The 13,614-nt window shown below is 41.1% G+C and overlaps 1 protein-coding gene across 1 annotated transcript; it reads left to right on the top strand.

The window, feature by feature from the left end:
* The first annotated feature begins 8,319 nt into the window (after positions 1 to 8,319).
* LOC135241805 (dipeptidase 1-like) lies at positions 8,320 to 13,276 on the top strand. Its single transcript, XM_064312496.1, has 10 exons — positions 8,320 to 8,609; positions 9,090 to 9,216; positions 9,324 to 9,456; positions 9,682 to 9,832; positions 10,190 to 10,259; positions 10,929 to 11,105; positions 11,882 to 11,966; positions 12,075 to 12,150; positions 12,563 to 12,698; positions 13,058 to 13,276. The coding sequence occupies exons 1-10, from the start codon at positions 8,497 to 8,499 to the stop codon at positions 13,256 to 13,258; spliced, it is 1,269 nt and encodes a 422-aa protein (XP_064168566.1). The 5' UTR covers positions 8,320 to 8,496; the 3' UTR covers positions 13,259 to 13,276.
* Positions 13,277 to 13,614: the final 338 nt, after the last annotated feature.

Genomic DNA, 13,614 nt, shown 5'->3' with positions numbered 1-13,614 from the left:
CAGCTGTGTACACAAAAGCATTCTCAACCAATGCTTCTGTTTCCCATCTCAACTTTCCACACAGTGTTCTAAATACCACTGATTACTGCATAGTTAATAACATGGTTCTAGATATAAGTTTAACTGATCAAATTGATTAATTGATCATATTGGCATATTAATACAAAAACGTCTGCACCGATATTTTGTTTGTCAGATTTTTTCCCCCGACCAGTAGTCATTCATGAAAAATAGCCTATGCATGTATATGTAATTCCTATTACTATTGACAGATAGCACAATAGCCTACACAGCTTACGTCCATTGCACGCAATCAAGAGGACTTTGGAGCATAAAATTGAGCAGCTAACGTTACAACCAGTGCCTGCCAAGATAAAAGCAGATGTACCGTACAGAGGCGTTTCAGCTTTTACAAAATAGAACAAATACAAAACAAAATAGCCGAGAGTTGGACATGATTTTCGCAGTTTGGTTATGGTTGCATAGCATGTTTCTAGCTCACATTCAGGTATTTGTAAGGCAAAAACTACAACCTGTCTCCACCACCGTGTTCTGTTCCAGAACCCATTTTCTCTTTAGCGAGTCAGTGCTGTGTCCAGCTTAGCAAATACAGTCATTGCTCTTCAGGGGAATGAGATTAGAAACTTTGAGGGCACAGGAAATTAAGTCACAGACAAGCCCCAGTCTCACATTGAAGCTTCTGATCAATATCACAATCAAACAAGGAATGAAAGTAATCGTGTGGTCCATTACGTCCATAACTGTAAGCACATTTCTGAGAATATGGCTGGTTATGCACATGCTTGTCAGCGGACTCAGAAGACAGCCATCCCAAACTTCCTGCTTTAAAACTTAAACCACTGCTTCTGTACCCTCAGTTTCACACCAGGACACCTACAGAGGCTTCTTTCCTTCATGAAATGTGTTCATTGACTCATTCAGCAGAAAGTTGGGCTTTTAACTACAATTGTCGGTTCACAAAAATACATCTCTCCTCATAAAAAGTTCAGTTATATATTAAGGCTAAATAACAACACCAACAACACTCATTCACTCAGTTAACTGGCCTAAACATACAATAGTTAAGTGCTTTACCTGCCGCTCAAATTCAGAACTGAATTAAAGCACCAAGGCACGTGTCATTGTAAGCTATACAAACCACTTCAAGATTATGTTTCCGCTTGATACCTTTACAGCATCAGACTAAGCAACAGTACCAAGCAATACACTGACAACGTGACTGGATGGAGTGCTCGTATGGTCACATGCTCCTACATCAATAATCCATTTCAGATTCCATTATCCACAATTTTCCTTTCTGCTATTCCATGATCTTTAGGTGAGAACCTCTGTTCAACAACTGGCTAAACTAAAGGTTATGATGAAAACATGCTCACAAAAGCAGCTACAAGCTTTAAATGAATGGATATTTCAAAGCCAAGCCATTTAGTGGGTAAAACTCAAAGCTGTATGTAAAGTAACACACGCATTTGGAACCCAACCAATCAGCCGTCTTCGTCACTTTCAATCGTACCTCCCATGGGCCTTTTTATATGACATCAGGTTATGTTAATATTTAAAACACAGAACTAAACATAGAACGCGTGGCTCCTTCGGCACTTTCTAGCAATTACATTTTACAACTTATTTCATTGTTTTGTCAGAGCAACCCCAGAGAATAAGGACACCGTGGCATTGGAGGAGGATGCAGAACATCATGCACTATGGTTTGGTTGGCCACTTCAAAAATGTATTATTCAGATCTACAGGGCTATCGAGTCTCTCCATTTGAAATACAGATATTATTTCTTGATTTAGCTTAATGTCAGGCTCCGTTAATACATACATGTTGCATGAATCCTTTTAGAAACTGCAGCCCATACTTCAGAAAATGAGAATAATGATGCATGTTTTCCAGGGTTCTGACTGGAAAATAAAATATTGATGGAGAGCATGAGGTTGACTATCCATCTTTGCATTCACATGGGCAGTCGTGCTTGGGTGTGTGCACGTGCCAGTCTCTTTAGCACGGAGTCAAGATGAACATGCAGGGAAATGCACATGAGACACATCGCACAGATCTCCATCACTTGGAGTGAATGTGCTATTTTTATTAAGCTGAACATCACAATAAATCCCCTGGTGTATGTGAGTTGCACAGTACCACCATTTCTTCCACAACATAGCAGACAAAAATGCTATTCATAAAGTTTATGATTCCTATGTGTGTGTCGCAGGTGAGTCTCTCTCCCTCTCCCTCTGTGGCTGAGCGCCTTCTCAGGTCCTGAGACAATGGGACACTGTAAATGATTAGAGCTAGAGAGTGATGAAACGCAGATCCATAACTGACTGAACTGTCCGGTAACCTAGGCAATGCAACTGCCAATTATAGGGTTACTGGCCACAGTCAGCACTGGCATAGTCCAGATGGTGCCTTAACTGAATGAGACATCCAGCATGCCTTTATTTATTCATAGGAGTAATGCCTGTGTGGTGGAAAGGAGTGAGTTAGGCTGCTGGTCTAATTTATTTAAGATCATTGTCCTCTAAACTCCGTGCATCTCCACCACAAACATGCACGACACATCCACCCACAGGATCCCTTACACCCACAGACCAGACCCCAAAACAGCCTTCAGGAAACAGAATTCCACCCTATGATTCATCCAACACAGTAGCTACAGTAGGTTAAATGTTATTGGCAAACATCAAATATTTTTGGATTTGGCATAATTCCTCCTCAGTTACTGTAACGTTTCTTGGTAGCTTGTTAGCCAAATTAGCTAGCTGCCAACCAGGAACCAAGGACTCGCCACAGTTTCCAGGAGTTTAGCAACATTGGAAAATCGAATCATCATTCTTTTTCATGAGAAGAAGAATTGGTGAGGCGTGTGACTGGGTTCATTCCGATCGCTTGTTTTCACGCCTTGCATCTCTTGCTCGTGTGCTTTCCTCGCTCCTTAGCTCCACCCAATAGAGGACGCGAGGAAGAGATGCATGGATGAGATACAAGGACGGAGAAATCGAGGCCACATGTATTAGGCAAATGGAATGTCCTTTCCCATCAAGCGGCAGTTTGAAGTGGCATGAATTACGGACGTGGCAGGTCTGGAGAGGTGGATCCGCAGGGTAAATCATTTATACATCACGTGATACAAAAAAAAAGGAAGACTTCAGCAAAGGCTGCACTGGTGTATCCTCGTGGAAGCATCCTCTAGGAGTCTCCTCACTCTTAGCTCCTCGCTCCTCCAATGAGCATTTCATGGATCAGAGTGTCCTTAATGGATCGTGATCGATTTACGGGTCATGCAGTGACTAAGGAGACGAGGACAGATGAAATAAGCGATTGGGATGACCCCTCTGTCTCTACTCATTCACAAACTTTCTTTCCAAACAGGTCATTCTGATACAGATGTGTCCAGTAATAATCTCCATCTGTACGGGCGTGCCTATGGGAGAGGGTCTGTCAGAGCATATACGACTCACACAGTGCTCTCCACCCAGAAAACCACATGGTGCCTGTGAACCTGCCACACCTATTCAGAGGCATTCTGGATGACCAGTAGTGTTCGCACCACCTGCTATGCGTGCAATTGCTATGTGGGGAGTGGTGTGATAGCTAACATGACTGTCTGTGAGTGGCAGGGGGTTAATATGTAACTCCAAGTTTGGTCCTTCATTCCTTGAGTTCGTCCTGACAGGGGGTTGTGAGGAGGTCTAGACCCTCGGACGGGAGATGAGAACAACATTGTCTGAGAACACAACCCTCACGGTTCCATCATCGCAATCCAAATGTCAAGACTTACTTTGCAGTGCTTGAATATAGGTCAGCACTTAAAATTCAGCCAGGTTTCATGAAGAGCACTGAACTTAAAAAAAAAAAAAATTCTCATTGTGAATCAATGCCTACTATTATGCACACTCACTGTTATCAGAAGTCAGCTATTCCAATAAAATTGGAAAAACATCCAAATGTTAAAACATATTTGTTTAGCTGCTTTTTTTTTATCACAATGGAATCCAAATAAATCCTATTCAGCACAAATGCATTGTTAATAAGCTAGGTGGATTTGTGATAATTGCCTCTATTCAGGTAAATCATTTCCCTTTTCATATGAGCAAACTACATAGTGGCAATTTTTCATCCAGATATAATCCAGAATTGTGATGAGTTTCAAATTTGGATTTGTTTAAATTTAAAGAAATTAGCGATTCTTTTTTTTTTTTTTTAAAGGCTTGTGTCCATTTCACATATACAAATGACCTAAATGCTGATTCACAACAGGTGATAAACAATGGTAAACACACAGACATGAGTATGAACTTCAAAAATGAACAAAGTTATGGTAGCTGGCAGCTGTTAAGGGTGGATTGCAATTAGCTGAAATGTCCCGAGGGTAACACTTTTTCAGACACCCCCCTCCCCCACCACCGCCCCTTCCTCACACTCCTGAATTGTGCAAATGGTAACCTGCAGTTAAAAAGAAGCAGCTAGCTGTTATTTCATATAAACTTCATCAATCTGTGTCCCTTACATCAAACCTCAGGTTTTCCTGCACTAGCGACTACTAGCAATTGAGCAATGACTGTTTCTCTCCCGTTATGCTCACCACTCGTTCCATATGGCTAATTGTTTATTGCAGAATAGCTTTCTGATCCCAGTGTTGATTACCACGAAAACAACAGTTCTCGTATAAACTACTTTTTCTTCCAAGTGTAGGTTATCAAGCATCCATTCTGTATCAATCAAACAGGCACCCTAGTTTAGATACAACCCAGAATGCATTACATGAAACAGCGTGCTGGTGTTCAGATAAGAAATTTATCTTGTTTCACTGATAAACTGACATTGTGCAAGGGAGGAGAATTCAGCATGAAACAAACAACAACCAGAAGGAAGACAGATCAAACATTATCGTGAAAATCTGTCAATATTTGCTTATGGCCAGAGAAAACTTGATCTTAAAAATGTGCTTAATACATCATTGTATGGTCAATATTACATATGAAAACATCAATTAACATCAATTTAACCTCTATTTCATATATAATATATACTGTATCTTAATAAACTGATTTAAATAGATTTTCTCCTGAAAGTATACATGATTCTTAGCACAAGTTTGTAACTTCCTGGAGTTGAGACATATTTCACTTTCACCTGCCAAATACATGTAATGTAATGTAGCCTATAGCAACTATAATAAGTTGGGTTGCTTGCAGTACTGCTATATTTAAACTAAATGTGCTGTGTTTCACTATAATGATTATCTTCCTTTTTCACATGCCTGAAGCATGAGGAGAGCATTAAAAACTTGGCATCCACCACCAGATTAACGTCATAAATTTTAGTGCGCCAATTCACATTTGAGATATCAGCAACCATAATACTGCAAGTGCATAAAACAGGGCAGTCCATAAATATACAGAAAATCAAATTGCCAATACAATTTTAGTTTGTCGATGGAAAGCCTACATGCCTAACAGATTAAATAATTTTACTTTCACATATTCACTCGTTTCAAGAAGGTTAAATGACATTAGAAATGAATCAGATTTAACACAGTAGCTTGAGGGGCTGGTACTTTTTCCAGATACTAGAATGCTAATTTGCAGGGGCGGCTAGGTGTCATATTGGTGGTTAAGGCACCATGCTGTGGTGCAAGAATGAACCCCACGGTCTGGGATCGTATCAAAACCCACGCCAGCGCCGACTGTGGCCAGTAGCTCCATAGGGTGATGCGTAATTTGCGATTGCGTTGCCCAGGGTACAGGAGAGTTTGGTTAGTGCGGGGTCTAGTGACCCCTGCTGGTCAATCGGGTGCCCAGGGGAGCCATGAAAGGAGGCAGCCACAAAAGAAAAGTCAGAGATGCCATTTTTCTTTCATACGATATAAAAAAGGAAGGGAAACATATTAAAGGAGTAAAATGTTTGTAAGCATTTTTAAATACAAGTTGACATTTCTGCTTGTTTGCATCAACTCTGTTCCTGAGATTAATAAATTTAATCTTAATGTAGGTTTAGGGGAGAGGGATTTTGACCAGTTCCATTTCTAAGGGAGTAGTCAGTAAGGTTTGAAGTTCATACTAACATTTTATATTTACATAATGAGGCAAAGGACATGGGAGACTATTGTTAATGCCAATTTATTAAAGTACATGTAGTATTTTAAAATTAATACTCAGTGGCCACTATTTGCTGATGCATTCTAATAGAAAAATAAATATAAATATGGAGTACTTTTGCCATATATTGGAGTAGTCTATCTGTGACCATTCACCCCTCTGACAATCTTTCTTATGGAATTGTGCATAGAGGGGGCCTGGCAGTCTGATATATGAAATCATGGCAGTCCTGATCACAGCAGTGATGACAGATCATGGCAGTGCTGCCTGTGGCAACAGCCCCAGAGGGCGATTCACAGCTGGCTCCAGCACCACGAGGATGGCAGAGCTCAGTCAGCACTGACCCTTCACACACCAGCCTTTAACCCTTTGATGAGTATATATTTTTTTAGAATGTTTTTTCAAAATGATAAGTCAGTGTTCTAGAACTCCGTTGCTCGTAACATCGGCATTAGAATGTTCGGTTAAGAACATTCTATTCACATATGTACAGTCTCGCACCTTAAAGGGGTAAGCCGAGTAGAGAGACTCTTAATGTCGCATGTCTGTGCAAGGTTGTCTCGTGCCCTGCAGTGTGATAAGAAATGGCAGCTCACATCATGCGCCTTTGAGGAGAAAGCAAGCTGGTCTGCACTCTCCTGGATAGATAGCAGACTGCATGTAAAGGACTAATTCATTGCACTAATAATCAACCTTGTTGATGATGCCGGTAATCAAACATGGCTGATGTCAGCATATCATGGCCTTGAACAGAGGATATTCAAGAGATTAAATGTTCCTTCATATCTTATCTTCCAGTACCATCTCCTAAACTTACTCAAATGCAAACATAGTGAAGCCTCACTTGGGGTAATTATAGGTTTATATACTATAATCAAAGGCAAGTTGTTACCAGATATTTTCAGTCATCCTGTACTCAGCAGCTTGATTATGTGGACTGTAACCAGTTGATCAAAAAACCGAGGGACACTGGTCTTTATTACTTATTACTCATTTTATTGGTTTTACTGTAAGACACAGCAATCAGCAACAATCAGAACAGAGTTTTATTGGCCATGATATAACATAGCATAAAATAATGTAACAACGAGAACAGGCCATTTAGCCTGACAATGCTCGCCATTTTCCTGACTAAATTAGTGCTCATTACCTACAGACTAGATAGTATCCATTTATCAATTTAAAAGCCTCAATCAAATCAGTCTCCTTTTACTCCTTTTTTTAGGTCAAGCATCTTAAGTCTTTCCTCACAGTTTTTATCTTTCATACAAGGAATCAATCTGATTGCTCTTTGTTGAACCTCTTCCAGAGCCTCTATATCTTTCTTGTAGTGTGGGTCCCAGAACAGCATGCAATACTTCAAGTGAGGTGTAACTAATGTATTGTATAAATATAACTTCCTTGCTTTTATACTTAATACTTTTGGCAATATATCCCAGCATTCCATTGCCCTTTGTTTACTGCTACAGCACAGTGCCTAGATCCTGAAAGGATTTTATCAACCATTACCCCCAAGTCTTTTTCAAATTGAGCACATTCCAATTTTGTTCCTCCTATAAAATAATCCTGCCTAATGTTTTTATTTCCCACATGCATAATTTCATATTTGTCTTATGGCTATATTAAATATCATTTGTCAGGCTTCTGCCTACTTCTGCATTTTATTTAAATCTTCTTGGATTACTTTAGTAGATTCCAAACTATTAGCTGGGTCTCCCAGTTTTGAATCATCTGCAAATTTGACTAATGCACTTTTCTATGTCCCTGTCAAGGTCATTGATAGGGGGAAGAGCAGTGGTCCCAGCACCAATCCTTGTGGGACTCCACTTCCACCAGTTCCCTGCTCAGATAATATCCCTCCTACAGCTACTCTTTGTGTTCTACCCTGTAGCCAGTTACAAATCCACTCTGAAATACATCCTCTAATTCCTACCATCTTCATTTTAGTAACAAGTCCACAAGTCTGTGGTATCTTATCAAATAACTTTTGGAAAACTTAGTATATAATATCATGTGCCTTGTAATAATCTAAACACTTGGTAGCTTCTGAAAAAAATACCAGAAGGTTTATCAGGCATGACCTTCCCTTGCGGAACCCAGCTGGACATCTGGCACATTAACCATTAACTCAGGAATATTGCAGAAGAGGTGCATGGCTATGTGTGTTCAGACAAACAGTAGTAAATACCATAGACAAGAGGAGAGGGGCTGGACAGAAGACGACTGTGGGATACAGAGCAAGGAGCTCAGTAACACCGTGGCCACGAGAGGGACGGGTTCGGTTCAGTCAGAATAATTATTTCATGCGTTTTTGTTTTTTTTTTTAAATAAAAGGTTATCATAGGCGAATCAGAGCAGAGACAGGTAATCATGTGGTGGTTTTGGACACTGTGGGCTGTTGTGGCTCTCACGCACTGCTCCGCTATGGACCGCAACAAGGACAAAGCCTTAAAGCTGATGAAGCAGACCCCTCTGATAGATGGGTAAGAGACTGGCACTTCCACCTCTCCTAACTGCATGATCACAAAATTATCCTACATTAAGTTTGAAATACGAGCACAACCACAATGACCCACAGACAACATGAGTTTTGTGTTCAGGTACTGCATTTCATACTGGACAGATGGCATTTCTCTCATAAGTTATGTATTACATATGTCTTTCCTTTTAATATGACATCTTTCACATTGCACGATAATTACAGCAAGTATTTGTATGAATGTGTAAGAGTAAAGTGTAGCTTAAAGCTGAGGGATCTGTATACCCAACTTAGTAAATCAGGTGCTGTTCACAGCAAATATGAAATCAGAGACATGTCCATGAATAATGGTTCTGAGGATCTGAGATATAGCACAGAGAAACACTGTTGTACCTATTTCATAACTGTACGTTCAGTATGCCCTTCAAGTGTCTGCAGGGTACATGCATGCCCTATAACTTATGTTTGACCTCCATCCCCCCAGACACAATGACCTTCCCTGGCAGATAAGGAAGCAATTCAACAACCAGCTTAGCAAAGTGGATCTGAACACCATACAAACCACACACACCAACATCCCCAAAATTAAAGAGGGCCATCTGGCAGCACAGGTACAGGTTAACACGCACGCACGCGCACACGCCCACAGACACAAAACACATCAGTACCTCAGACCGACACTTCATGCTGTCTAAACTTATGTCGTCTTCATCTACAGTTCTGGTCTGCCTACGTACCATGTGACACGCAGCACAAGGACGCAGTCAGGCAAACTCTGGATCAGATTGACATCATCCACAGAATGTGTGATGCATACCCAGAATCCTTCATGTTTGCCACCAGCAGCCAAGGTGAGATACATTGGAGCCAAGAGCCCTCACAAGGAGTGGTTTTCATGGCCATGTAAAAAGGTGCTGTTCTCATCTTCTACAGTCAGTTTAAACAGACGTAATATTCAGTCAAAGGGTAATCCGTGTAAGAAAAAAAAAAAACTGAAAACCCCACGGCATATAGCATAAAGTAGTGAATTATCACTGATGTATGACTGGAGCACCATACTCTGCCCTACACCATAGATATAATGGAAGCTTTTATCCAGAACAAAACTGCCAGTCTGATTGGAGTGGAGGGCGGGCACTCCATCGACAGCAGCCTGGGCATTCTGCGGATCATGTACCGGCTGGGTGTGCGCTACCTCACCCTCACGCATAGCTGCAATACACCCTGGTGAGTAGCCCCCAATTACCCATAATGCAACACTGCTCAATCCCTGCGCACTGCACCTGGCAACCCAGCAGGCACTGCCTGCGAGCATTGTGTGCATCTTTATGAAAAAGCAACAATCTTGTTGGGTGCTTTTCACAAATTTTTTTTTTATATAGTAAACTAAGGTAAATTTACTTTGGCATTTTAAAAGATAAGTAGCTCTTGATTTTTACAGATAATTATAGATCTCTCTCATTGCTGCATCATCCTCAATGTCAGTTTTTGAGATAAAAATAATTTATGCAGCCGAGCCACATAGGTGCACATACAGTAAATTAACTGGATTCTAATGGCAAACATTCCATTTATTTCTTTAAGGGTTGATAACTGGAAAGTGGATACAGGAACAGAAGCCCCAGTGCATAATGGATTGTCTCCATTTGGAAAAGTAAGCACGTCAGGTTCTTGACAGAAGCAGAGCTGCCACTGTTGGAGGGGTGGGGGGGGGGGGGACACAACAACCAGGTATGCTGTCCCGGGCCCTGGAGGGGAGGGGGGGGCAATGGTCTGTGAACTTGTGGTAAGTATTATTATCCTGAGGCCAGAAATAATACACTATAATTTTGTCCTAGGCTGGGCATGGGAATTTCACCCAGCATCCCTGGACAAAAGAGTAGAAAATGACATGATACTGAATAGGCCGTATGGGGTAAAACCTGTGGTCAACACTGTTTTAATACAAATACTGTGCAGGGCATTGCTGGCAGACCTTTTTCCTCTTGCTTTCACCTTTGTCAAAATAAATAATGTATTATGGTGCATAGAGGTCTCTGTTCACATTGAATGAATCATTTAACAAAACAAAGCTTTTAAAATGCCTTTATGTCTTTTTCTGGAGCATAAGGTGTACAGACAGACCTTATATCCATCTCAAGCAGACTCAGGATCACCAAACCATCAAATCCTACTGTGGATTCAGCACCCAAAGAACACTGACATTTTAAACCCTGTCCATTTTTAAAAGTAATTAAGATAGTCTACTCATTCAAAGCAGAAGTATTGTTCTGCAAAAGGGATGTGACTGACTGAACTGAATGACTGTGTTGAATGCCTCTAGCAAGTGATAAAGGAGATGAATCGCCTAGGGATGCTGATTGACTTGGCGCACGTGTCCGAGAAGGTGATGAATCAGGTGCTGGATTTATCCAAGGCTCCAGTCATCTTCAGCCATTCCTCTGCATACTCTCTGTGCCAACACAAGCGGAACGTTCCGGATGCTGTTCTTAAGAGAGTGGTGAGTGACAGGGGTGGGCGTCCTAATTGGGATAATCTGTACCAATGCCTAATTATTATAGGGTTTGGCCCAGGAGGAGACTGACTGTGGTGTACACAGGCTTTTGATCTAACCAGGGACACCTACACTTTGACCAAGTTGCAGTTTTGAGTTTGGAGTCAATTTGGGGTTTAAAGACAGTCCTGGAAAGCTTCTGAAGTAGAGTCTTCTAGGAACACAACTCTTCCCCTTGATTACCACTTTTATTGGATACCTGCTGAGCACTAATGGTCCCAGCCTGCCAATTATGAATTATTTTTGGCCATTTCAGTGATATTGTTTTTCATGGCTACGCTACTGAATAACAAGTTAGCCTAGTTTGGTTGACTGATCAATTAGTAGCCACAGCAAAATATACAACAAGAAATAATTTTGAATACTCTCAATAAATATAAAAACATAATAGACACATTCACAATGTGTCTTTTTGGCACTTTTGGAAAGATATGAAGATCCGACAGAACAATCGCAACAGAACAATAGTTACGAATTTCATAGCTTGCTTTGGCAAGGAATATCTGCATGTTAATAAGCCATCAAGAAAATCTCACAAACCAGAAAGCAAGGGCACTCTCCTATTACACTATAAAGGGAAGAGGTGACAGATAATCAGTCTCACAAGTGGTTTGCTTGATAAAGGTCTGCAAATCGAGTTCAGATTGGTCCCTATAGTCACAGACTCTAGCCTCATTCTCAGCTCAGAGGTCACCTAATTATGACTTTTATACTTACTTTAGAGAGACAAGGCAGGGATTGTCATGGTGAACTTCTACAACGACTACGTCACATGCAGCCAGACGGCTAATCTCTCCCAAGTGGCAGGTCAGTGCCATCTCACACATCCAAGAGTCACCATGTTAGTGTACTGAAACATTAAACTCTTAAGACTTTAAAAATATACCTGCAATTCCTCCTTTTTGTTGAATTCAGATCACTTTGATCACATCAAGAAGGTAGCTGGCCACACAGTCATTGGCTTTGGTTCTGATTATGATGGAGTGAGAAGGTGAGAAACAACCATGGATTTTAAGCTGTGTACCCAGGATTCTCAATGTGATAAATAATTACACCTGTCTATTCTATACTGTTCTTACCAAACTGCACGCAGATGGAATGATGGCAAAAAGTCACTGACTAATTCAATAGAATGCATGAAGTGATTTAGCGTGAAACAGTTTCAGAGCCATGAATACGTGTCAAAAGATAAAGCTTAACAGGTAGATTTAAAAACTGAAAAAAAGGGAAATTGGATTACTCCCAATTTTCAAATCTATCAAAAAAAATATTTACAATTTTAAGAGGGAAGCTTTCTTGACAGATCATGAGAGTATCATCAAGTTTAGTTGGTTTACTTTAAATGATCCCTGTGCATTTATCTATCCCCTGGTCAACCTGACCCCATCATGTTATCTACCCAGAGTGCCCAAGGGCCTGGAGGATGTCTCCAAGTTTCCTGACCTTGTGGCGGAGCTGTTGAGGCGGGGCTGGAACGACACAGAGGTCAGGGGCGCATTGGGCGAGAATTTGCTCAGGGTCCTCAAGGACGTGGAGAGGGTGAGATCAGCTACCGCTGCCCCAGCCTAGTTTTCACTGCCGTGCAGATCACACACTGCAGTTCACTAGTCAAGAGAACACAGCTTTCCACTAGTCTTATTTGGTAGTGTTTCACTTGTGTTTGACTGCCTGTACACAGCAAACTTGCTTTACTCACTCAGTAGCCAACCACACATCAAGATGATTCCCGTGGTTTGAGGAACTGTCCGACATCAGAACAAACTCAGCCCTTCGTGTAGTAAAGCCTCACACATAATTACTGCATCTACAATAAAAGGCCTGGTACATGCTGATAAAACAACCTTTACCAAATCCAAGCTGGATTCGAGTGAAACATCTGTGCGTTTTTCTCCTGAAAGGTGCGAGACAGCCTCACTAAAGATCAACCAGATGATGTACCCATCCCCTATGAGCAGGTGGAGAATGCCTGCAGGACCAACTACGGCTACTTTCCACTGGACAATACCGGACACTCTGCATCCCAGAGTCCTCTTGTGCTGGCCCTAGCCACATTGCTGTGCTGGTTTTTTGGGGGCTCATCCTATTCCTGCAGACCATAAACATCCTAGTGTTCTTCTCTTCAGTTTCTGATTATACGTGCAGCTGTCACCATAACCACACTATGGTCCTAGTCTTAAGATGTTGACTGAAACTTCAACTCTGGTATTCGCCTAATTACTATAACCACACTACCACAGTCCTGGAAGGACACAGTGTTGTGGTTACACCCCTGTTGTAGAACTACAGGATCCATTTTGTGCTAGCACAGACACTGGGGGAAAAAAAACCTTTTTTCAATATTTTATATTTTAAAAATGGAAGGACAGTATTTGAAATCTAAGCAAAACTCAAAAATACACAATAGGGGACATGCATTTTAAATTATGCCTGCATATTGCAGAATTCAAAAGTTAAG

This window comes from Anguilla rostrata, chromosome 16 (assembly GCF_018555375.3).
Source record: "Anguilla rostrata isolate EN2019 chromosome 16, ASM1855537v3, whole genome shotgun sequence".
NCBI lineage: Eukaryota > Metazoa > Chordata > Actinopteri > Anguilliformes > Anguillidae > Anguilla > Anguilla rostrata.
The sequence above is the reverse complement of the archived record's forward strand: the minus strand, read 5'-3'. Positions and strand labels throughout refer to the sequence as shown.